Below are 26865 nucleotides of genomic sequence, written 5' to 3' on the forward strand. Positions count from 1 at the left end.
CGGCTCATCTCCGGCGGAGGGCTGCTCCTGTCGGCCACTTATGTGTTCGGTACGACCCAGAGGTTGCCAATACATGGAGTTGCCTCTATTGGGATGTTGACTCAGATGGCATTCGCTGTATGTAAGTTATCCAACACTCTTGACTGTTGTTAGTGTAACATTACTTAGATTGATAGATAGATTATTTATCAAAGTAGGAACAAATGTTTTGGTCACAGCCACAGTCTATGGTCACAGCAGCATTTTTTGACAGTAATTGTAAAAACATGATAAAATACAAATAAGAAATACATAAAAAGCCATTTATACACATCCACAGTAGAAAGTACATACATTCAGAAGAGAATCTAAGAATATACATCATATCAAATAATAAGAATGATCTCCAATATACCTTAGTGGAAAGAAACAAACAGTGTACTATATTTAAATATTTTTAAATGTGTTATGCCTGAAAACACTGCTGCTGTGGAAAGAAATTCCCAATTTGGGATGAATGAAGTATCTTTTATATCTTGGATTATATATATCCATCTAAAAATGATTGTGCACATTAGCTTTTAATTTAAAGTAATATATCCTGATAGGTAGTGTAAGTAGGCTACAATATGTGCAAATTGTTCATGATTATAGGGAAGGAGAAACCATACAAACTATGAAGCTTGGAGCTCTCTGCCAGCCGGATGTGATGTCTAGAGTTATTAATGGCAGGATGTTGAGAGGGTGGTTTTACTTGTTTTCATCTTTAGAAGTTATAAATTCACATCTGTTTTTCTTTCAGGTCTGGCTTCATTCGGAGTTGCTGTCATCGCTAATCCGGTACAAAAGAAGACCTGAAGTCTGCTTAGAAACAGGATGGATAAATGGCTCAAACATGGACTTCACGTTTGATGGCAAATATTCATGGACAATATGAAAAAAGCAGCTCTTTGGTCTGTAGTAAAGATGTGTATAGGGATGTTGTGTATTATTACAGAAACAAGCTTTTCATTGTGTGGATAGATCAAGAATCAATATTGGAAGCTTTTCATTGAATAAAAGATGGGATATATTGTATTTAAATTAAAAAAGAAAATGTGATATTTCAGCAATCATTGGAATGTTATGCATTAAACGACATTTTAAATCGTTTTTCATTTTTATGCAGAAGCACTTGAGTATAAAAGTAAACTTAAGGTGTCATTAGGACTGTGTATTTTTGCCATTTATCACACATCCTGTTTTCATTCTTTAAAGCTGCTAGCTCATCTGGTAGACTTTTTCTCCAAATGTTCTTGTGTATCTCCAGCTATACTATATAATAAGGTGGAACAAGCCCCAAATATTAAATGTTGAAGCTCAGATAGTTTTTTTTTACTAATACTGTAGACAGCAGGGGAAAGTAGAAAGCCATCTGTCTGATATTTATCCCTTAGACACATCTGAAGTGTTTTCATTGACTGAGCTCCATCACAGAACCTGCAAATCTTAACAAACCGCAGATGCCGCAAACATACTCAAGACAGCACACACATCGTGGGTCAGTTAGTCTGAGTTACCTTTTATTAGTGTTATACTGATCGGAGCACAATTGCTCACAAGGAAGAGTTTGATAAGCATGATGCAAAAAAACACCCTAAAGTCATTTTCAGTCGCGTAAATGATCATGACATTCTGATTGATTTTTTTTTTTTTAGGTTAAAGAAAAATATGAAAATAGAGTTGACAGTACATTTAGGCACACTATTAACACATACTGTACACATATATGCACAATTTCATTATCATAGATTCATAAATACTGGGGTTAAAAAAAAAAAAGACAAGCCTTCCGATATGAAGAGATGTGCAGAAAGTTAAAAGTGACACCTCCTCCACCGTGGGAACAAAAGATTCACCTCCTAGTTATAGGCTCTAGTTCATGTCCTTTTACTCAGCCAATCAGAGTCCACCAGGGCTGCTCAGTGCAAGCAAATCAAAGCAGACGACGGGGGTCCATCCAATGGCTGCAGCAGGATGGGGCTCCGTCTGGCCAATGGGAGGACTGGCCCTCCCACAGTTTGCTACGGTAAGTGCTCATTCGCAGTGATTTGATTGGTCACAGGCTCTCCTGTGAGCCAATAGACAAGAGGGGAGGGGGGTCTGTTCACACTCAACAGAACAGGCTTAACGCATAAAACACCACTTATGAGTTAAAAAGAAGCAGTTTGTAGTTTGAGGCCCAATGAGCTAAACATCGGGATGAGACAAGGAAAACCCCCTACCACTGTCCAATCCATACCCACAACACAGATGCTGCACGAGTGGACGAGGGATAAGTGTAAAATACCCCCCCACACACACCACAAAAAAAAATCAGACTTATAAAACAAGTCTGTAAAATAAACTTTGTACTTTTACAACAACGGAATGTAGAGTTGTTGGAACAAGAAGACATTTCTGGGGAAACTTCTCGTGTTTTCTACTATTAAAACGATATGATTGACTTTTTCAGTATACAATGATTCAAAATGCACATGCATTAAAGTAACAAATATTGCACAAAATTAAAGACATTTTCTCTGAATAAAAGTGAATAGGGATATATTTCCATATATCTATATTGATTTCCTTTGTAGCGTTCAGTCGAGTGAAGGAGAGCTACCTCTAGTGTGCGTCTCTTGGTCAGTTTATAGTACGTTTAAGGCTGGTTAACTAGCTCACACTGGCACAGTTTCTGACTGAAGAGGGTTGCATCTTCAAAACACACACACATTCACACATAATTCTACATGAGCCAAATACACTACACCAGAGGGTACATTCTTTGTTAATGCGCTTTGACAGCTAGAGCTGAGCCTCCCACAACTGTAACACACTTCATGTGTCCTCACAGCCTCACCTTTGAGGTCGTTAAAGGTCAACTTTGCATTATCTCTCCTCGCATGATTAGGATATGAAGCACAGTAATGTTCAGAGTGTTCCAACATCAAACCAGTGCACACACAGGCGTGGAGCAGCATGAGCTTTGGTCGTCTCAGGTCGTGAAAGTAGCTTTAAAGGGGGGTGGAGCTAGAAACAAAAAACTCATCTTGTCTCGAGAGAGAGGCATTGAAGCTGGAAAAAAAATGCAGACAATAAAAATCGAAATGGTCTCTTTCGTCACATTTTTTGAAAACAGCGCCTTTTTCAACCCAGTGCTATTGACATATTTGGTTGCTATGAAAAATGGTTTGAAAGTGTGCAGCTTTTGCAGATAAAATGTTTACAGCACGAGGGTAAGTGTGACCACAGCTGAGAGGCCGGGTCACTGAGATGGTGCGGCGTGTCGGGGCCAAGAGACAGAAGCGGGGAGGTAAGGCAAGGTGTGGGTCTATGCTAACTACTCCTGCATTTCAAAAAGAATACAGTAAGGTCCGCTCTCTGGAGTTAGGACCGGGAGAAAGCAGCATCGACTGGCCCGTGATAAAGCTAAACACAACTAAAAAAGTTTTTTTTAAAAAGGAGGAGGAAAATATCTAAACTAAGACAAAAGACTGCCATGTCCAGTCTTGGTGCAAATTACAGTAATTTGTGTGTGTGTGTGTCACAGGGGGAGAGGAGGGCAGAGTGTGTGTTGTTCCTCCTTCAGTTCTGTGACCACAGAAACACTCAGATGGATAATCGGAGTGTTTTCACTGAAAAGAGTGTGTGAGGGAATTAGAAGGGCAGAAATCACACACATACCTTAACGTTCACATCCACCCCCCCCCTCACTCTCAGCTCTCAAGTCTGTGTGTGTGTAGCCGGCCCGTGTCCCGTCGCCTCCGTCCTCTCCTGTCACCTCTTGAGGGAGGAAGATTTGAGTTTCTGACTATATTTGTGGATGCGTGGCGAGCGGGAGTGCAGCTTGACAAAGAGCTCGGGGAATTTGTACTGGGGGAACATCGTCTCCAAGAAGCCCTCCAGGAAAACGTAGACTAGCCGGCGGTTCATGGGCTGGTACTGAAACATGTCGAAGACGCGGAGGATGCCCTTCCTCGTGGTGTCTGCTCCGATGATGTGTTTCAACTCGTCTGAGGGAGAGGGAGAGAGATAAAGGGGTCAGGAGGGTGAACAAGGAGGCATGGTGAAAGGAAACTTTTACATGGGGGCTGATTTTAGCAACAAGCAAACAGAGGTGAAGCACTTGGGTTGACCAGAGGAGGACTTAGGTCAATGAATTGCCCCTTTAAATGTTGCTTTAGTGCATGAATTACGTATGGAACAATTAATAACAGGGACATGAAAGTCAAGGAACACACATTGACCAAAACAGATGATAGGTATTATACAGACAATAATGCTTCACAACTGTAAAGAATGTAGCTATGACAAGCTTTCAGTACATCCTCTTCCTGTTCTGTAACGCTCAGATCCAACCCAGTAGATTTATACTTGTTGTCCAGCAGTGTGTTCTCAGTGGTACAAGAGACAGGGCGAGTAGTGAACTTGATGAACAGTCCGTAATGGGGCTACATGATGAATACATTAAGTGTGTGTGTTTCACCTGGCATGATGCCCAGCAGACTGGTCTTGGCAGCTATTCGTGTCCTCTGGCAGATGTTTTTGTCCCGGCGGGGCAGCGTCTCAGCCAAAATACCGTTGGGCCAGTAAGAGTCCCTATTGGTAGAAAGATCAACTGAGGGTTATCGATAATTCTTCTGACAAATCAGATAATTAAAAAAAAGTGGATAAGTTACCTGAACTTCTTGACGTAGTCTGCAACCTGCTCCGGTGAGGTCATGTAGTCCACATGATCCACAATTTTTCTACAGAGATCAAGAAAAAGGATGATTCACGTTGTGTGACACCTTTAACCTCCCTCTATTGTTACAAGACTTGTTTGTCTGAAGATCTGGACATGTGTGTACTTGTGTTCAGTTTAGGTGTGTGCAAACATCCTGTGATCTGTGAACTCAAATCCTATGATGCGGTTTGCTCAGGCGGAACTGGCTCTGCGATAAACATGCTGACTGTGCATCTTTGGTCATGAGATGTTTGTGTGAAATACGACACTTTGGTTTAAATGTATAACAAACCATTACTCTAAGAGTGTCATTTTAGTTTATAGACATAATTTGGTTGCAACAAAAGATCAAACATATGTAAATAAAAAAATTCTAACAAGTGTGTAGTTTATGTGCCTATATTTGTATGAAGTTGTTTCAGTCTGCATTGTGTATTCTGTGCCTCTGACCTGTTGATGGTGTCTCCATACGTGGCTCTGATGAGCTGCTGCAGCAGGTTCTTTATGTTCCTGCGCAGCCACTGGTTTTTCTCCTTAAGGTCAAACACCTCGTCCATCAGTAGCAGCATTACTCTCAGCGGTATGTTATCATCCACCTGTATATTTCAACATATGAATGGGAATCAAAAGAAATAAAATCACAAGAAAGTGAAAGAAATAAACCAAACACGAAGAAGACATGGCCATTGTCTTACTCACATTGTCATCGAGCTGAGCAGACACTCGACAGTGTTCGGGGTCGATGTCAGTCTTAGGGAGGAGTGGAGGCACCTGGGGAAAAAAAGATTGTTAGGTAAATAAATATAAAAAAAGGTGACGAAAACACAAATCTGGTTCAAGGACTGGATTTGTGACGACTTGTACCCATACTTGCCAACCCTGAGACCTCAGTAATCGGGAGCATTTCAAAACCACCGCGGCCTTTCAGTTGCGTGAGCTACTAAAGAGACGCGCTACCATGGAAACCAAACAATGGTGTAGCTGTATTAAAGGTCCCATGTCATGGCCATTTCCACTGATCATAATTCCATTGTTGAGGTCTACTAGAATAGATTTATATTGTGCAATTTTCCAAAATCACTTTGGTTTCTCATACAGCATCTCTTTAAACTACGTGTATTCACTGAATTTCACTCTCTGCCTTTAACGGCTCGTTGTAGCTCCAGTAGCTCCAACCCCCACCCTCCCTGTGTGTGCTCTGATTGGTCGGGACGTTGTGAATCGCGCTGAGCTCCGTGGAGGTGTTTTCCTTGTTTAGCGACAGCGAAACACAGCCAAACTCACCCTGAGCACACACAAAGTCACAGCCGAAGTAAAAACAATAAGTGTGGCTTGATATTGAGTAAGAAAAAGGTTGATAAACGCTGTGAGAATGGGTCTGCAGAGAGAATGGGTCTGCAGAGAGAATGGGTCTGCAGAGAGAATGGGTCTGCAGAGAGAATTTCGCCGCGATCCCAACTGTCTGTTATCAGCCTGCAGCCAGGGAGGAGAGATCAGCAGAGCTGCCTGCACTGAGTGTGTGTGTGAGGAAGTCCGTGGATTGGTCAATTTAGACCAATCAGCGTGGCTTAACATAACGGCTCCACGGATTGGTCCATTTTGTTCTGGGTAACGCATGACATCATGAGTTACCCGGAAGAATCAAATGGACAGTGACGTATCTCCAATGAGGCGTTTTGGGGAGGTATTTTCTGTGTTAGAGTTTTACTCGCTACAAGGTGTACTTTGAGGGTTTTGACTCTGCAGACCGTTTACATGCATAAAAACCTTCAAGTCTTTTTATTTCATTATAGTGTTCAATAATCGATGCCATTTCATATATTGTAATATCACAGTACACTAACTACACTCCCCCCTCCCTCCCTCCACCCGCACATGCCCACACTGACGAAACCAAAAACATAAAAAAAATAAAAAATGGTTATCAATATAACTTAAACAACAGAGCCATGAAAATAGAAAACGAAAAAATAAAATAAAAAATAACAACCTTCATAACACACAAGGGGACGGGTAATAACCGTAAAAGCATGACATGGGACCTTTAAAGTCAGAGTGGAAACAGTCCTGAGTAAATCTGATTTTGTCAGAAATCGGGAGAAATGCGGGAGAAATATGACCCCGGGAGGAAACCGGGAGGGGGCAATGAAATCGGGAGTCTCCCCCCAAAATCGGGAGGGTTGGAAAGTATGCTTGTACCCTATAACGCTTTCAATCCCTTTAAGCAATGCTGCCAACCCTTTTAAACGGATAAATCAATGAAGATAGAACTGATATTTGACTGTTTTCATTAACTTGCTCTACAGTTTGTGATGGTGTTACCTTGAGTATGGACTGTTTAATGTCCTGCCCGAGTCTCTCTGACATGCGGCCCATGTTATCAGAGACCTTATTCATGCCCTCCGCCAGACTGTCCGGCAGAGACTTCACTGCGTTGGACACGTTTCTCATGGAGCTCCTCAGAGGATTTACAAATGTGTCCACCTGAAAAGCGAATACAAAAAAAAGGAGAAGATGTACTTTAGAACAAACACTCACATAATGTATGTGTTCAAAAGTAAATAGGATGAGTATGCAGAAAAACATCTGAACTACATACTTTATACATGTGCTGTTATTTGATTGTAAATAAATGACACTAAAAAACACATATTCTTTGTTTGATAAAAATGTAGTGACCTTGCGAGCAAACTCTCCCTTGCCCTTGCTGTAGGCTTTGTTCTCGAGGAAGTCATAGACATAAGCAATCAGAGTTGGACAGGCCTTCACCATCTCTGGGTTCATCAGCAACTGGAACACACACACAAGTTATTGATGTACACACTTACAAAAATAAAGGTGTTCAATACAGTGTAGCCATATAAGACAGTTACCTGCAGGTAAGAATTGAGGTCTTTTTTTCTCTTCTCCAAGAAGTCTCTGTCCATGTTGTTGAAGGTCTTCTTCCCTGGCAGCTTGAGAATCGACGCCAGGTTCTCAAACTACAACAGAATATATGAAACTCTTAGGAGACAGTCGAGTTCATGAGATTCTGCTCCGTGTTAACTTCCATGAGAAAGAAAAGCCTTGATAGACACACCTGTTCAGTGACCCTCATGTGGAAGTCGTGGAAGTCGGAGTAGCGGCGATAGGTCTTCCAGCAGTCCTCACTGCCGTCATGGCTGCGTCTGACCACCGTGATGGCGTACAGCGCGTAGGTCTTACCGTGGTCGTTGCACACCCCTGCAGCACCCCAGAGCCCGGGGAGACAAGCGTCAGCTACCCAGCCCGGCAATACATCCACAATGGCAATGGAAGATGAGGGGGTAGATGGAAGGAAAACAGGAAGAAGACGGGGAGGAAAGGAAAGTGTGTGCAGGTGTAAAGTGTGTAGAGGGAGGAAGAGAGGGCAAAGGAAAGAATGCAAAGCAGACGGTTTGGATAAAATAGAGGAGAAAGTGGCAGAAATAACAGGAAAGGTAAGGGAGGGAGGAAAAAGGAAAAACAGAAAAAAAAAGTGATACAATGGAAGAAATCAAAACACAACTAGAACAGAATGAATCGGAAAAGCAGACATGATGAAAAGGGCTTGGAAGTGAAAAGTTGAAAGAAAAGAATGTGCGGGGAGGGGCTAACATAGGGGGGCACACAGATATCTGATGTACACAACCATTTAACACATTTCCAATATCCATATCACACATCAAGTGGAAGGCGTGTGTGTTTGTGTGTGTGTGTGTGTGTGTGTGTGTGTGTGTGTGTGTGTGTGTGTGTGTGTGTGTGTGTGTGTGTGTGTGTGTGTGTGTGTGTGTGTGTGTGTGTGTGTGTGTGTGTGTGTGTGTGTGTGTGTGTGTGTGTGTGTGTGTGTGTGTGTGTGTGTGTGTGTGTGTGTGTGTGTGTGTGTGTGTGTGTGTGTGTACCTGTGTCAGAGATGAAGGCATGTAGGTGCAAAGTATCATCATGGCAGGAGTTGGACAAATCGTCCAAAGACTGAAATCACAAGAAACATGGAATCATTTGACCGCACAGTTTGCTCTCAATAACCCAATGCAATGCTTCTTTAATGTGGGGGACGTGTTTCCACTATAGATCACACTTATCTAAGATTTGACCTATTGGTTCGTGGACTCCAGTTTGGCGTTTTGGAAGTTGCCATCCAGAAATGACACAAGATAGTGAAGCAAAGTACAACCAATCAATGAATAAGACATTTTTAGATGACCAAAATGTGACATTGAACGTTCAGGAACTGAAAACACACTGTAAAAAGTTTTTTTTAAATTGTACAAAGACAATATTGGAGGGCACCCAGACTAGACAACACCGTGATATCGACCTATAAATCACAAGATAGTCACGCTTTGGGATCTATCCTGAAAAATAAACGGACGGTAATAAATCAACTTGACGTTTTTTTGCAATTAGTGGAGTAAACCCTGCTGGATATTAGAGTGGATGTTAAAAGGCACTATCGCATTGGTTTCAGTTTTCAGACCCAGAGCTAGCTGCTTGATCTCAACATCAGAACGATTCAGAGTCGTAGAACAGGGTATGAAGAAGTCTTACTAGGTTTATGCTTCCTGTGGGAGAGCCATTGAAGGATTCTCCATCCCCGTCATCAGACCCCCGGTAGCTCGGCTCTTTCAACATGTCCAGCTCGGCTAGCATGCGGACGTAGAGAGGACTCTGCTTGAAGGAGGGGTAGTAGCGCTCATCTCGTAGCATCATGTCATACACCTGGAGGTGAAAAACAGTGGCAGAAATAGAAGTCTTTTTTTTCTGACATGGAAAGCTATGAAATAAGAAAAAAATCTCTGTAGAAAATATTTAGTACACTTTTCTGAATTTCATCAAATATCTCTGGTGTGGGGTCGTCTTTCTGGAGCTTCTCCCCTAGTTTGATCACGGACGCCTCATCCACCTGCACCCGGGGCGACGCCTTTAGGGAACAAAAAAGTAAAGATACATTTGAAAAGAGTCTCATTAAAATGACTTCACAGGAAACACTGACATCCTAACACGCCCCCCCACCTTGTCCGAGAGGTATTGTTCGTAGACGCCCAGTGCAGCGGCCTTCAGCAGCCCCTTGGTGTTGCTGGGCTGCTTCTTGCCATCTTTCTGCCAGTTCTGCATAGCCTCCAGCTGCTGCTGCGCCGTCACCCTGTAGCCCTCCACAGTGAGCCAGAAGAACAGCTCTGCCTGGGCCCCCGCCGCCTGCATGTAGTCTGGAACACACACGAGAGCTGGTCCAAATGGTGTCTACAGCACTTTGGTTACACATTCATGCATAGCTAGTGGGCAAGGGCCTTTCACAAATAGTATTTGGTGTCTGGTGATCTTGTAACTAAAGATCAATCTACTGTCACACTGAGGCAACGCTTTGGATATAGGTCAGAATATAAAGGTTGTGATACACGCAGATCTTCCTTTTATTTACTTTGGTTACAGCTTTTGAGTTTGTTGATCTTTATTTAAATACAACGTTTTTCATATTTAACATTTATAATCACAGAAACAGCCGTAACATTTAAGCTCTTGCTCAAACTAGATCTGACACAACTTGGCCGGACTCCTAGTTTGCTCACACAAATACACTCACATGCGCACACAAACACACACACGTGCACTCTATCGTGATCTGATCCGTAAAGTGGTGTGACCTTTTCTTTTAAGTCTCTGACAGGTCATGTGGGCTGAAGAAAGGAGCGTGGCAATGACATAGGTTGGGGTTATATATTCTAGAGGACTGGAACACATTATGGATTATAAAGATGATTAACAGAAATGTTCAGGATTAAGGTCTGGGGATGACTACAGTGACATTTGGCATCAGTGGTTAATGTGACGATGCATTTCCAGACTTACATTACATGTCACTTGTTAGACGCTTTTATCCAAAGCGAATTACATACATTCAATACTGTGGGCAATCCCCACAGGAGCAATTTGGGCTGAAGTGTCTTGCCCAGGGACACAACGACATGCTGACTGCAGTGGGACTCGGACTTGCTACCCCCTGATTCGAACTTCATCGCACTATCCACTGAGCCACAACCTCCCACTTACCCATGAAGAACTGCAGGGCTATGTTGTGGATGAGAATGTGATCCAGAGGAATGACACACAGTTTGCCAAAGTTGGCTGCCAGCTTCAGGGCATCCACCTCCTACACAGAAAATGATAAAGTTAAGTGTGATACAAAAAGCAGAAATGATTCAAGTATATTCTCAGTCTAGCCGACTCCAACAGACTTTGAGCGATTCAGGTGGGACTCGCAGAAAATGTTTCACCAGCACACTAACAATAAGTGATGTGTGTTTTTACTGGATTCCTCCAGTGTAAGCACTATATGCTGCAGTTTCTCACCTTGCCAGAGTGTAGTCTCTGGATCCGAGTCTCACACACCTTCTTCACAAACAGAAGACTGTTGATCTGGTTCTTGATCACATTGATGTCTGAAGGACGGAGAAACAAACCGGGAGGAGAAAGAGCATTAGTTAAAGGTGGGGTAGGTAATTTTGGAGAATCCAGCTCGAGTGCGCTAGAATTTGAAAAAACACAACCGAAAAAAATCTGCCACTTCCTTACAGAGCCCCGCCTCCAACACAGACGAACGCGCACATGACCAATGAGGGCACGAGATAAGTTTGTGCACAAATGGAAGGCTGACAGGCAGGTAGGCCATCCAGTTATTTTAGCCGGGCCGGCTCAAATGATTGGTCGTGCTTTTTACAGTACTACGGCTTCCACAGATTAAATGTTTGTTATGGATTTGTTGTCAAAGCACTTAAGATATTCATTGCTATCGGGATGTTAAGAGCATTCCATGGAATATAACAAAAAGTGTATCTCAAGCCGGTTTCTCAAACTTACCTACCCCACCTTTAATATAAAAAAGTGAAAACAAGGCATGTCTAAAATGAACATCCAATATGTTGCCCAAAATCTAAATTGTATTCCTTTAATTGCATATAATATTATCTGTCAAACCAAACCAATTCAGTGCATTTAAGGGCCAAATTAAATTCTGGATTTTAAAGAAAATATTTTGCTGAAATGAAAAAAAGAAAGAAAGAAATGATTTTGAGCTAGTCCAAAAACATTTGTCAGCCCTAAAGCAACACATTTATTAAGCCATGCTTTATGTTTCTGCTTTGTGTCTTTTTACACACATAGCAAATTACTTTCATGTACTTGTGTGTCTGTACATCAGCAGAAAAACACAGTGCCTACCATCCCCGGCGGTGTCCAGGGAGCGGAGGTACTGCAGCTCCTCCAGCACCTTGTCCTTCACCGCCTCCAGCTCAGGGGGCTTGTCTGTCAGCTTCAGGATGTTCATGAAGGCTTCGTAATTACAGCTGGAGTCCCGTATCTGTTCAAAATCACATCCATTCACATAACCATTAAAAAAGTCTGTTTTCAATTTGCTTTCTGGATTTTTTTTCTTGGATATTTTTGTGTAGCGTTTACACACAAAGTGAAAGTTCAAATAACAGCTGAGCGCCAACTCTCACCATCCAGATGACAAACTGATTGATGTAGTCTGGGTCGCTAAGCTGGTTGATCAGAGGAAGTAGAACACCACGGGCCAGCACCTCCTAAAAACAAACATCACAGAGCATTTTCAGGTTCACTCTTTTACATTTCCACCACAAATGTGTCGTGACAGCATAGTATATTCAGCAGCCTGTTGTTGGAAAATAATACTCATAGCTGGCTGCAGGCCAAAGTGGCTGCATTTGGCCTCCAGCTCGATAATGGTTCGTTAACAATCCAGGTTGTGTGACATATTGTGTAGCTGAATATGTGATTTTGAGCCTCATATTTGCTTCTCGGATCATTGAAGTGATGTGTAATTCGATCCTGTGACAGACTGTGTAAGTGAGAGTGAGAACTAGTGTTTGTCTGTGTGCGCTCACCCTAAGGAAGTATCTCATGTTCTTGTTGTGGAAATCTCCAGGAGGTAGTAACAGATACAGAAGCAACTCACACAAGTCCCTAAGAAAACCTGACACACACACACACACACACACACACACACACACACACACACACACACACACACACACACACACACACACACACACACACACACACACAAGAGCATGTTCAGTTTTAAAAAGAGTTACAACATCAAACAGTACATATATATGAAGAATTTGTCATGTCAGTGTGAACTTTAAGGGTAGACACGCTACAAAAGTGTGTTAACCTTCTTCATCTTTGTGTGAAGTGCACACCACGTCTCGACAAATCTTCCTTTCCATCTCCACCTCGGCCTCAAAGAAGGAGTCCACCAGCTCCTCCGTTATGTCCCCTGTTCACACATCACTCATTTTCATTATCCAACATGAATTATCCTCATCGGATTTAATCAAAAGCTTATGGGAGAATTATTCTGCAGCACGATTATAATCAAATCGTATTGTGTCCAATCTCCACACTCAGACTGTTAATCATTGTTAAAAACAAGCTGAACAAACAGCCTAAATGCACACAAAGAAAGTGTGTGAGTGTGTGCGCTTACTTTGCTTGTCCTCTCTGTCTGCGAGGCGGTCCTGGGCTTTTCTAAAGACACGTAAATGGGTGGCAAAGTCGTCCACCAGGCGAGTAGTGAAGTAAGGCTGCCAGTCCACCTCTTTGGACCTTGGCACATAAATGATACATTTGGTTTATCAAGAGCTTTTACAGGTGCTCAAAGACGCTTTACAAAGATTTTAAAACACAACAACATTTAACACTAGGACACCATATTCATCTCATAAACACACAGGGATAATGTAGAAAAAACTATAAAATATTTGTTTTGTTTCAAACATTGGATAAACTGTATCCATTTCTTACCGTGTAGAGAACTGGACGAGGGCATTCTGCAGCGTCTGTCTGATCTCCAATAGGAAGGACTCATCCTCGCTCAGAGTGTAGTACCAGTACTGGATATAATCTCTCAGAGCAAACTGGATCACCTTATAAAAAAGAGAAGCAAATAAATGTATCAAAGACAACCCAATGACCTGGTGCAAGGGGCTGGACAGTAAGCAAAGGGAGTTAGCAGGGTTAGTAATACAGGGTTCCTTCAGCCACAGGCAAATTAGACTTATTAAGATGTTTTAACAACATCAAATAAAACTATTAGTGTTTTTAGTTCGTTCATCCTAATTGTAAATAGTAGAGGCATTCTGTACATTATGTAAGACTTCTGAAACACTTCTAAGACATCCTAATGAAATGGTGCACAAGATTTGAGTGTGAGATAGGTAAAGTACAAATATTCATGGTCAGTGCATAACTAAAACTCAGAGGACAGATTACTGGGATATCAGCTCACAGGACACTTGGGTGAATCAACTAGGTAGTTGTACTGTACTGGATAGAGTAGAGCTAGAGCTGAGTAGTTACAATCAAGCAAACACATGAACTGTCAGTTAAGAATGCTACTATATGAGCTGACTGTGTTGGTAAAGTAATGAGAAAAGAGACAAAAGATTGTGCCATAAATATCTTTCAGAGAGCATGGCGCGGGTTTAAATGATGTCACGTTCGGCAGTGCTGAAGATCTCAAGGTTCACATGTTGCAGAAATGATTAGTGTGCATTCCCAGGGAGGAAGGGAGAACAGAAGCAGCACAGTGGAGCAGTCAGTGTCATCTGACCATCACAAACTGCTGTGTCTGCACTTAACTCTGCCGGCCACGCTGCTTTACGCAGGACCGCATGCTACAAGCTGCTTTTCTACTGGAAGTGTGGTAACCACAGGACAGGGTGTAAAGAAATACTGTGACCAACGGACAAAAGCCACTGAGCTCATCTTCCCTTTCTGCAGCACTGATGCTCAGCCTTACCTTCATTCAGAGGATTTATTTAGAATGATTTTAGGCTCAAAGACTCAATGACCAACATACTAGAGGGAAAATACGGTCAGCAGTGTTTTACTTTAGCCACATGAGGAGAGAGGTTGTATGACCCTTGAGAAAATGTCTTCTGCTACAAGAAGACAAAACAAAATCAATATAAATACAAATGTAAGTCCTTTTGATGGGGAAGATTTCAGAGGTAAAATGAACAAACATAAAACAATCTATCTTGGAAGAACCCGTAATAAGTGACCAATCTCTCAACTTCATACAAATATAAAAGAGGAACTTAGCTTAGTAAAATATTAAGTCTAGAAAGAGAACATGTCCTCAAAAAACATGTTGTCAACTCAGTACCCTAATATAGTGTTGGCAAATGCTTCTTTTTTTTTTTAGCTTGACTAAAGGCAGGTACAACCAGCAGACAAATATCCTACTCAAGACAACTCTAATGACACGAAACACAAGTAACCAACTTCCTGTGCAGGGGAGACACTGAGGCTTCAGGGCTAAGGGTATGCATTGTTTGATAGGCATGAGCTGGACCAGCTGATGGGTCGGATGGTGAATAAAGGGGGCCAGTGTCCAAAAGTCTGGAGTGTTTGTGGTCCTGCTATCTTCTGTTGGCTTTTCTCATTATGTGTTGTCACATTAACATTGGTGTAATTATTTGTATGGCCAATGTGTTTCAACAAAACTGAAAATAATTCTTTAAGGATTTACTGCAGGACTTTTGTAGTGGACTGTTTTAGTTTGAGATAGGGGTCATTGTCAAGTGGCGATTAAATGTATATGAATACATGAGTGTTGGTTGAGCTGTTGAAAACTATACAAAGGGCACTTCATATTTAAAAATGACACACAAACACACCTGTTGAAGTGGTTCATCTATAAAACTGGAGCCAGTCAGTCTCCTGTCTATTTTTATAGGCTTCATCTCCAACTTCATCTCATCCAATGTCTGAAGGAAACAAACAAAGAGACACAATCAATAACAAAGCTTCTTTCATGAACTTCATGGTGACTGGCAAACAGACTTCATCAACAAAGGAACTTCATTTACGTATAATCAATATATGTAGGCAAGGCCGAAATGTGTGTGTGCTTCAGCGTGCCCTTACCTTTAGTATGCCAATTTGTGTGGGGGCCAAGTAGGAGTGCTCGCACTTTTCCAGGTGTTTCTCTGAGTTGATCTTTCCATAGAGCAGAGTGACCGCAAAGCCCCTGGAAACAGAAGTGAGAATTAGAGAAAAACGGATCTATGGTGGTTAAAGAGAGAGAGAGCATGCTTATAAGACATGATGGACGGTTTAGTGGTTTCCTGCTTACCCTACAATGAAGCAGAAGATATAAAAGGCCAGGTAGAATATGGCAAAGGGTCCAAAGGTGACGAGGAACAGCACGACTCCAAGACCCCCCCATCCCCAGATGGACAGACTGGCCTGAAAGACACACAGAAGGAAATACACAAGCTGAATACTCCATGTACTTTATATTATACGCTTTGAGAAAACAGACTCCCTCGGTAAAGCCTGATCAAGCCTTTCACATCTTCAAATGATAACAGACTGAATGATAAATCTTTTAATATGCAGACTAAGACTACCCCCTAAATATAGTTTTGTTTTTGTACAATGTGTGTCTGATTTTACCGTGTGCAACTAACAGTACTATATTTTCATTCAATTATATAATTCCCCACATAAATACATCTTCAATTCCCACGTAATATGGTTTGGACTGGACTCTTTAGTGGTCCAGTGTGAAGGAAAAGCAGCAGTGAATCAGCAGCTTTCCCATACAGACTAAATCAGATGCACTTTGTTGCACTGTGTAAATGACGTCATCCTCAGAGAAAAACACTTTTCTATACCTCAGATGTTGGCACAGGAAACGATTATTTAAAAAGATACACACGTTGGTGAATCGTAAGTGAGTGTCAGGCATAGGCTGTGTGTGTGTGTGTGTGTGTACACATAGTAGTGTGTCACATCCTATGGTTTTCCTGTTATTGTCAGTTCAGGAAACCAAGCTCTCTTTTCCAGCAGCTAGCAACTCTGTGTCCAAGTTACTCTGATCTCCATGTGTTCTGTCCCATATTGTGTCTATGCGAAAGATACAACCATTGCAATTTAAAAAACACCAGATTCTACATTTAATTCCCACATTTTAAAGTCTGTATGGGCCTGAAAAATCCAGTATGAGTCAGGTTACACAGGGTGTGTGTGTGTGTGTGTGTGTGTGTGTGTGTGTGTGTGTGTGTGTGTGTGTGTGTGTGTGTGTGTGTGTGTGTGTGTGTGTGTGTGTGTGTGTGTGTTATGTGAAGGATAAGCCTGTCATAGAGCTGCATCAAGTGCAAGCAGGACAAATGAAACCAGGCCATGCTAACGTTAGCAAAGTACTATAACCAACAGTGTCATGAGTTAATGTAACAAATACAGGTTACTATCTACACAATAGTGTTTCCATGTGAAAAGCTCTGACATGGTCACACACTTTATGAAGCTCACACTCTGACCATGGAGTCATCAGATAGACTCGCTGACAGACACCCTGATGATCAGCCGTGATGATCTTCGGCTGCCCTACATTCACACTGGAGTTCCTTAGATAAGCGGCTCCACTGATGGAGCCCGAGAGGGACAGTCAGAGCGTCCTCAGGACACTGAGACATTGTTCTCTGAGCCACAGCCAGCGAGGGACAATCAGATGACACACATGCTGCCAACTGGGCCAGCTAGTTTATGATATATAGCATGATGCACACAGGTAGGCTCCTGACAATCAACGCACTTACAAATGACTTTAGTTAACCAGGCTAAGGCAAATGAAATTTTATTATCAGGCTTATTAGAAATACTTAAGAGTAATGTTTCATAGCCCAAATGCTGAGAGTATAGGCGCGTTCACACCAAGTACTTTTCCCACAAAGGTTCCTGAGAACTCTTTAGTTCTCATGAACTAAGTACAGATCGCGTTCACACCGGAAATTAGTTCCTGGGGGAGGATTAGGCAAATGAAGCCACTGACTTCACTTCTTCTTCTTCTGCTGCTTTGGGTTTACTGGCAGGCCGCAAACAACTTCACGGCGTATACTGCCGCCCAAAATCCCCGGCCGGAAGTCCCCGGAGTTGGGGACTGGCTTCAGTAGAAGCTGCTGGGACTCCCAGCAGCTTCTACTGAAGCCTTCCGAGTAAATCACCATAACGCCGACACCTCCTCATCTCCACCGCTCCCATGTTTTATTTTGTGTTGCCATAAGTTAGTCTCTCAGCCTTTCTGCGCTGGGCTAATGCTAATGCTAATAATGCTAATGCGAGGATAATAAAATGGCTTCTTCACAAAAGTTTTTGGGAGTTTGACGGGGCATGGTTTGCATTCCGCCCAGCCAATCAGACACAGGAACCTTTTTCTCCCACGAAAGTCCCTGCTCTCTAGCAGGGACTGAAAAGGGGGTAAAAAAGGTTCTCAAGAACTAGTTAAGTTCCTGGGACTTTTTGGTGTGAACGCAACTAAATCGTAGTTCTCAGGAACCTTTATGGGAAAAGTACTTGGTGTGAACGCGCCTTATGTCATTGGGTTGGCTGAACATGGTACAGGTATGAAAATTCTTCATATGAGGGTGCATCATGTTTAAACGATCAGACGATCCGAGAGAAGAAGAATAGACTGCGTGATATAAACAAACAACAAATAGCGTGTGCGTTCCATTCTCACTCTACAACGAGAAGCTCATGGGGCTTTCCCGAACCTGCGTCGAGAGCTGAAGTTAAATTAAATCTCAGATTTGCCTTCTTTGTTTGGGTCCCTCACTTCCGTTTCGCTTCTCATGCACTGATTCGCTAGCTGAACAGCCAATCAGAGTGATTTCTTTTGCCGACTGCCTTTGTCCCACTGCCCGCCGATTCAACGTGTTGGCCCGGCTGAAAAGACACGAGGGTGCGGGACACACCAATCTGAGTAGGGCGCGTCGACGAGTGTTTCCGCCAGACCAGGGCTGAAAGGGCGTCCAACCCCAGAGAGGGGGGGGCCGTCCCTTATAGATACTGTCTTTTTACGTTAGTGAGCCGGATCATTTGGCTCGGCTCTCTTAAAGCGCCGGCTGTTTCGGCTCCCAAACGGCTCTTCATGTTACCACAGTTTACCACGGAGCCTCAGTTTCGGCGCTGCGAGGCTCTGGTGCTCGCAGCTCACGCTTGTGCTCCACTAAAACCACTGATCGCGTCCAAATCGCGCACGTTCCGTGTTGTCCTGTAGCAGGCACCGCCGATGTCAGGGAAACGATCTTCAATACTCCGAAAATAATCACACCAGACTCCTTTGCCCGTCCAACACAGAAGGATGTCCTTGCCCTTGTCCCTGTCGTTATTTCAAGCGATAAAAACTCTCGATCTTCTCTCAAATTATTAATATTTTTGGATTATTTTTATTTCAAATGACGGCAAGACGCCCCCCCCTGGCGGAAACGCTGGTGTCGGCGCTCGTCGGCGGCCTGACGCCAATAACCGGCCTGGTGTGTCCGTGCCTTAAAGGAGGCCTAATGGATTTCCAATGTCTCAAAAAAACAATCATGTTTAATATACATATAACTTTACAAAAAGCCCATCCACAACGAAATACCACTTGCTGATTCTATTTAATTCATACAGTATACAGATGTATAACCCCTGTCACTACTAGTTGCTTCACTCTAACATTTGTAGTTGTTGTTGTGCTATCTTTGCTGTCAGTGTGTACATCTCTATTCAAAACGGCCACTATTGTTGGCGGTGCTTCAGGTTGTTTCTAGAGCTTTATTCTGTAGGTTACACTGAAACAGGATCTCAGTCTCATCAGGCTTTATAGAGCTGGTACCATTTATTTAAAAACTGAATTGACTGGTTCCAGGTCAGATCTTGCAGATTAGCTTGTGACAACCCTGGTCAACACCCCAGCTGATCACACACTGGATATATTACAACATGATGCTGATGGCTGTCCGTGATAAACCTTCGACTCTGACATATTACTCAGTGCAAACCAAAGGAATAATATTCAGGCTGTCAGCATGTGGGCTGAGACAAGACAGCACAACTGGTTTTACACATGTCTGTCAATATTATAAGTAGAACAACAGTCTCTCTGAACATGACTTAGTTGAAATATATGATGCACAGCAGACAGTCAACTCACTCATGGACCTGGTGATGGGGTAAATCAGGTTAGGGCAGGAAATGTTTGATCATTTATCTCCATGTACTGCAATTACTCTCAAATCCTATATTACATTTGACTGGTCATTAATCAGTTATTATCCTTACCGTCTGCCCAATCCTCGACTCAGGCTGACATCTTTTAATTGTTTTAGTTATGTAAGACATTTCAAAGTCTTTCTTCTTTGTCGAACAACTTGGACAGACGGCATAGTAAGGGAGGTGACTGGAGAAACTAGCATATTCTTTTCAATTTGAGTAAAAATGTAGTATTTTGGATAAAAGGAAGCACATCGAAGGTTTGATTTGATCGCTCTTTGATGTTTTCACAGCTTTCACTATCTGATGCACTTGCACTCTAAGAACCATGTTTAATATAAAGTGAACATATGAAAAAGTGCAACTCTTAGAGCGAAGACTAAGATGTGTTAAAGATTCTTAAAATCCCATACCCATATTAAGAGAACTGGGATTCTTCTGTACATGCTATTAAAGAAGCAAGGTTAAAACAAGAACCTGATTTAAACTGAGCGCATTGAAGGCATGTAAACCCGCTGGTGTATGGACTGCAGAATGTGTCCAAACTGGCTCGACTACCCCCTCTTTCACAAGTCATAACTGGCTGGGACAAAGACACTAATAGCAGGGTAAGGACTCTGGGAACAGAACAGGGCTGCCCAAAGAAGAGGCCTATTGTTACAGTTGGTGTAGGAAGTTCAAAGAACCACCTACTCTCATCTCAGTTCATACCCTGAAACAAATCTTAAATTAACTTCAGTGTCCTTAAACACCTCTAAGTCTAACTCAGCCACAATGTTGTCACAATTGGCAAGAATAACTAAGTAAAGACTTTCATCTAAACCACAATGAACAGCTTGACCTGCAGTAACACACCCAATCTGTTTAACTTTCACCCACACAGAATTCACAGAGATGGAAGTTGCTCCTTTGTTGGTTCAGAGGCTTCCAGCAGCCCACTGCAGTCATCACTGACATGTTAATTACCTAAAGGCCTCACTAACAAGTGACTGTATTCTACACAAAGTAAAACTCTCAAAATGGTGGTTAGACGGGAAACAGCAACAACTCATTTAAGTGGAAAGGGGGTATTTAAACTCTCTAGAGAATAACATAAACATTGGTAAGAAAGACTCAACAGCATACTGCCAGAAACATCATTGACAGAATGCGTTATTTAAAAAAATATTTGAATTCCTTTAAGGCTGATTCAGTGGATGTCGGCCGGATTGCGCAAACAAGCAAAAGCAATGTTTTCAAGTGTTTTTTGTAAAAATAACACATCAAAAAAGGTTGGAGAAGCTTCAATGCTTCTACGAGGTTACATACGAGCAGTCCTGTATCAGTTCAAGTTTGTACAAACCTCTGTTGTTTAAACAGTATGATCAGGAAAAGTACTATTTTCCTTTTTGTTCAATGTTACAGAAATGTGTTTCTCGTATATCCCACAATGAAGCCATTCCCTGATCAACTATTTGACGTCAATGGTGTGAGCGAGCAGCAGTGAATGTGGAGGCGATCAGTGCGGCTTGTGAGGCTGGACTTTGTACGAGAGAGACGATAACCGACACTCTTGAGTCATTACAGCTTACACAGGGTTTATAACATGAACCATCTGCTCCAGTGATTAACACCCAAGCCCATCGGGAATGCACACATCTAAACATCCAGGCAATTCCTTACGCAACCCCACACTGAATAGACACACGTAAGAGTGAGCAGAACGAACAGGGAAACATGCAGATGGAAAAAAATGTGGGTGAGTCTTTTCTGTGGTTCAAATCTGACCGTCCAACCAATGATGAGATTAAAATTTATATATTTGTGTTAATAAAATAACCAAGGGTCAACTCTAGATATTCCCTCTTAACGTCCCGTAATAACTAAACTAAAATAACTTAAGAACTGTGTTTTTCATGTTAAATGTTTCATCTTCCAGTTTCTCTCTGTATTGCTTTCTCCCTCAAGCACAAATGTACAATTACTCGTAGCTAACTTCAACAGAGAATAATCTCAATGTTTAAAAGCCCTGCTGTGTCCTTGACTCCAGGCACATTCAGACATGCACACAGAGACTCTTATCAGTGTCTTGGAGATTATCTTTCCCCAGATTTCCTGGCACAACTTAAAAAACACATCCACACACAACGGCCCTGTTCATACACAGACACGTACTATGGAGGAAAAACGGCTCAAAGGCAAAAATATTGCTATTTTTGTGATCTATGTTCAAAGCCATAAGCGCTTAGCTACAAACCTTAAGTGTGGGTGAGTGAGTTTAACTCAGCCCATTAAAGCTCTTCTGTGGGAGATCCATGGTTAATGCCTCAGAGTCAGAGGGGGAGAAAGCGAGCAGGGCGGGCTGATCATGTTGGTCTAATCCACCAAGACCACCGTAGCAAAAAGATCTACAATAAGCTTTAGGATTATATATCAAGAATAGACAGAGTTTATTCGGAGAGGTCAAGAAAAGTGTCTATTTTTGTCATTCGTTTAAGATCTGAGAATGGAAATTGTCAAGATAATAAGAAGATGTAAACAAATCATCCACACTTTTTGAATGTAGCAGAGTCATGTGTTAGGGTTGACTTTTTGTGGCAGGCCGATGTTTATGTTCAAACTGATGAAGATATAGTAACATGTTTCTTAGTTTGGCAACATGTAAGGCAGTAATATGTGATCTAATAGTAAGAAATGTAATATAGATGTAACTTAAACATGTGCCCTGGTATGTTGTTTTGTCCACAACCAGGTACGCTAAAATCTCACCAGCACGTCAAACCTTATCTGTCATCTAAAAGGTGTTCAGCCGTACGTGGACAAATCACTGAGAGCCAACACTAAAAAAACAGCACAGAGCAGTAGAGCAGATACTGGAGAGTTCTAGCTGCAGGGCAATAGAAAACCTGTGCTGTGCAATCCACCACTAACAAGCCTTTGGTTATTATCTGAACTAAATGAACATAAAAGGTAGAGCAGCAGGTTCAGCAGGAGAGCTAACAGGGCCACTTTTCCCACTCCTCTACAACCTCATAATGAACCCAGCATGTAAAGATACCACCTGGGATATTTATTTAGCAGGGACAATGCACATCAATGAACACTTAAAACAATTAAATGTGTCAAGCGTAAATATGCCAGATTTAGCTTTGAGCTAATTTCCACCCGCAGTCAATACATATATATATATATATATATATATATATGGATAAACAGTTCTTATTTTGCGTAGAGAAGCTGGTGTTTGGCCAGCAGAAGAACTTCCCCTCCCACAGAATGAAGTACTGGTTAAAGTGTAACAAGTGAACTATGTGTGTATATGTACATACTGAGCACTAACAGCCATTTATAGTTAAGGTCATAAAGCCAACAGCGGTGATAAAATGTCAGATCAAGACCTTGAGTAAACTATGATGGGCAACTTGCACTGTAATGCATGTGGAAGGATCTGATCACTGCACAAGGAAGTACAGCACTTAGATGCTTTGCTCTTTGTGGTGGTCCTTAAAGATACTTAATATTGGCTTGATTTATCACCCAGCTGGAGTACATATATCCCACAAACAACAAACCTGGGGGCCAAAACAAGGTACATATTACCTCCGTAGATATATGACTGAACACTCTCCTTATTCCTGTCCAATTCTGCATGGCCAGCTCTCTTGATATGTAGTTAAAAACAGCTAACTGGCCTCGTGAGGATGAAATCAGCCACATTACCACTACGTTACATACTCCCAGTGCCCAGTCTCTCTTTTTTTCCTTTTAGTAGCTTCTCTAGATGTTTCTGTAGGTTTGTGTTGCTCACCCAGGATTCAAACCAACTAGTACAAATCTCTAGGCCAGTAGCATCCCACCAGCTGAAACACACAAACGCCAGAGGCACACCTACTGGGAAATGAATGGCGGACTCTGTAGAAGTACACGTTTGCATCACCTTGTGCTGCCCCAGTTTGTTGTTTTGCATAAGTTAGCAATTTCAAATAAATTGATACATACAAGGGATACAAATAATAAAGCAAAATCCAATTACAACTTGTGACAGAAGTCTAACTGTGACACCAAACTGCATTGTAAGTCTGAGCATTACCTAAAAACTCACTGGATATTTCTGGATACAAATCACAGGTCTGGATGGGGTGTAATTCTTGAAAGGTGTCCGATTGTCTGGCAGGGCAGCTGCTTGTATTTACTGAAGGAAGGAGGGAGAGGTGTACTACATGAAATGTAGGCCTGATGTGGGAGTGTGCTGGCCTTAATGTCTACCAAGCTTTGATTAAGACGCCTTAAAGAGATCAAGCCAGGGGTGAAAGCTCCGACATAACTTTGTGTGACTGTGGATGAACTCACACTGCACTCACATCCCCTTACAACAAGCTAACTCAGTGTAAAAAGGTGGTAATCAAGGTATGCGGTTACGCCCTCTGTTTAAAGAATGAATCATAGTCAGAAAAAATAAAAGAATGGCAAAGCTAATGTCTGTCTACAGGTGAACATGACCTTACGATCAAAAGAACTACAAATACAAAAGCAGCATTTGCGTTACAACTTATGTGCAACATTTAAAATGCCAACTGTAATCTGAAATGTCACTAAAAGTCAAACCAAGGAGGTAACGTCAGAAGGTAGTTGAATAAACTGAAATAAGTTCAAAGGTAAGACGTCTGATAGTCTACATATTCTGTAATATCTCTGAACTCACTTTACATTTAAAAACAATAACAACAAAGAACACTACAAAGCTAAAGTTAAGCCAAACCTCATCACAGGATGTTCCAATACGAGACTAAGGGTTGGATGGGAGCAACATTTTTGCCAAGAGTTACTAAGCTACAGTTTAACACCTGACTGCACAAACAACTGGACTCTCTGTCAGACATACAGAACAGTGCTAAAGCCTTATTACCAGGGCTAAACCTGTACTTAAAATGCTGGAGATGTGCCTGGATGTGGTCATCCCTTAGCTCAGGTGTGGCGGACATTGTTGTCTGTCTTTAGAGCAGATGCCATGGCCTGTGACATATCCATCAAAAACCAGGAAACCAGTGTGCATTGAGAAACGGCATCATGTCAGAAGTGCAGCAAAACTACACTGTCATCAGCACATACACAAAAAAAGGCTTTGTCAGGTTAAGCACAGGCGTAATCTCCATAATCACTGACCAGCAACAATGGACTGAAGATACCCTATTAATATTTTAGGAGAAGCTTGTGTTGTTAGGACAGTAGTGTGTGTTCGACTAAAGCAGGGAACTTTCTGACTGACAGATTGGCAACTAGAAGCCACTGGAAACATCTCAATTGGACAGCAGTGCATTCATTTGCTCACACTTTCCCTACAGTAAAAGTAAAATAAGAAAGAAATACACACTTGTCAAGACTCATTACGGTAATAGATGTAAGCTAATCCTAGAGAAAACAGTTTTGTAAGCAGTGTCAACTACTCGGCTTTTATTCAACCTTCAGTAAATTAATTACAACTAGCTGCAGCTTTACCAGCTCTGATATACATTCATGCATCAATATTTATAATCAAAACAAATATATTATTTTTGAAATGGGCTTAACAGCATAATGAGTATTTTTATGTTTGGACTTTAGATATATTTTGATGCCAATACGTGTGTACTTTAACTTGAGTAAGAGAGAGTATTCCAGGTAGTTCTATTTTTACTTCTGAGTACTTGTCGCACCTCTGCAAATAAGTACCTTTCTCTAACCTCTAATATAAGGTTTTTATCCATCTATATTTCCAACAGCTACCGCTCAGCTCACCTGTGTTTGTTGTGTTGTAGAAATTCGTTGTTGAGGGACGTTACTCATAATTTACTATGGACATTGCCTGTGTTGAGCTAATTCCAGCACGGAGTTGACAGTGAGGGTATCCTGAGCTCATCGTATTAACTTAGCTTTAACAGTGTAATCCACGGGCTGCCTGCCACTTATAGCAGACAACCTTTCCTGAGAGCACAGCAGCTGTGTGTGAGCCGTCCTCTCCCTGTCAGCCTGTGTGTTTACCTGAGGGGCTAATGCTGATAGCTGCTAAATGCTAACTAGCCGTGTCTATCACAGGAAAACTAAACACCAGGCGTCTGTTTCTGACTTACCTCTGCAAACATCGTCTAAAAGGCTGTGCGTGCGGTGGCTCTGGCTAACCCCACCACATTGTAACATGCACAGAGGGAGATTATAGTCTCGGTTAAAAACGGTCGTATTTCCAATCTCCGTACTCTCTTCGGAGCGTCGCCATGTTTGCAAGGTTTACGTCTCGGGTGCCGAGTTTCTGGACGCCGCCCTGTGATTGGCTGCGAGGCGATGACGCAGCAACACACCCGTGACTGATTGACGGACACAAATGCAGCGATAATCAGGACTGACTGACCCAAATTCAAGAATATTTGAACAATTCATGACATATCTAATGCAGGTTTACCACAGTGGAAATGTTACTGTGCAGTGGACGTTAAAAAAGATTCTCTTGGAGGTATTTTTAGAGTTGGTTAGAATAAGGCTTGGTTGTGATTCCCTACACAACCTCAAGGCTGTTTTATTCTTATGAAGGTTAAATACATTCAGTTTGAGATCATTCAAATTATATATTTTATAGTTTTACCACAGCGAAAAACTCCGTGTGCAGTGAACATGAATAAGAGGTTAAGACAATTATTTTGGAGATATATTATATCAGGAAGTGTACTTCTATAGTTTTTAAATTATGATGTGCATGCCTTTATTGAATAGTGTTTTATGTTTCTTTTTATTTTGTTCTTATCTATCTATATACTTTGCAGTGACGATGTACATTTCTCCTCAGTGGGTCGAATAAAGGAATTATAATCCTGATTTTGATTGTTGGTTTGAAGAAGGCTTGGCTGTGATTACCTTCACAATCCATAGGCTGTTTTATTCTCATGAAGGTTAAATAAATTCAATTTAAGATTATTCAAACGATATGGCAAATCCATTTAGCTAAATTACCTTTTATAAATGTGTAAAGCCTCTTATTATTGTAATTCTCAGTAGACATATACTGCAACCTATTATATTGTAAAGCATGTCATTTATTTCATATTGTCTGTTTTTAAAACATACTGGTA

The 26865-nt window shown here is 41.8% G+C and overlaps 1 protein-coding gene across 3 annotated transcripts; it reads right to left on the reverse strand.

Moving 5' to 3' along the window:
• Nucleotides 1-1515: 1515 nt before the first annotated feature.
• Nucleotides 1516-26058, reverse strand: snx13 (sorting nexin 13). Of its 3 annotated transcripts, none has more exons than XM_079655883.1 (25): nucleotides 25876-26058; nucleotides 15888-16000; nucleotides 15680-15782; nucleotides 15430-15519; nucleotides 13550-13671; nucleotides 13233-13351; nucleotides 12918-13022; nucleotides 12625-12713; nucleotides 12220-12303; nucleotides 11939-12077; nucleotides 11072-11160; nucleotides 10772-10871; nucleotides 9737-9930; nucleotides 9540-9644; nucleotides 9272-9442; nucleotides 8626-8695; nucleotides 7806-7984; nucleotides 7600-7707; nucleotides 7406-7516; nucleotides 7049-7210; nucleotides 5426-5497; nucleotides 5177-5322; nucleotides 4680-4748; nucleotides 4487-4599; nucleotides 1516-4013 (listed from the first exon to the last, which is right to left on the reverse strand). In XM_079655883.1, exons 1-25 carry the CDS (start codon nucleotides 25885-25887, stop codon nucleotides 3778-3780), a joined length of 2901 nt encoding a protein of 966 aa, XP_079512009.1. In that variant the 5' UTR covers nucleotides 25888-26058; the 3' UTR covers nucleotides 1516-3777. The 3 variants fall into 3 exon arrangements, with proteins under 3 accessions (XP_079512009.1, XP_079512007.1, XP_079512008.1); XM_079655881.1 differs by lacking the exon at nucleotides 25876-26058 and adding an exon at nucleotides 25544-25834; XM_079655882.1 differs by lacking the exon at nucleotides 25876-26058 and adding an exon at nucleotides 25544-25832 and having other exon boundaries at nucleotides 7806-7948.
• Between the last annotated feature and the right edge of the window lie 807 nt (nucleotides 26059-26865).

Source organism: Notothenia rossii (genome assembly GCF_949606895.1).
Source record: "Notothenia rossii genome assembly, chromosome: 10".
NCBI lineage: Eukaryota > Metazoa > Chordata > Actinopteri > Perciformes > Nototheniidae > Notothenia > Notothenia rossii.

What these genes read in the sequence shown, in the direction of transcription:
- snx13 (XM_079655881.1), bottom strand. Translation starts at nt 25,591, where the DNA reads ATGAGTAACGTCCCTCAACAACGAATTTCTACAACACAACAAACACAG. An exon ending in CTCGTCCAGTTCTCTACACG is followed by an intron (nt 13,352 to 13,549) that starts GTAAGAAATGGA and finishes TTATGTGCCAAG; the next exon opens with GTCCAAAGAGGTGGACTGGC. An exon ending in ATCAGTTTGTCATCTGGATG is followed by an intron (nt 12,078 to 12,219) that starts GTGAGAGTTGGC and finishes GATTTTGAACAG; the next exon opens with ATACGGGACTCCAGCTGTAA.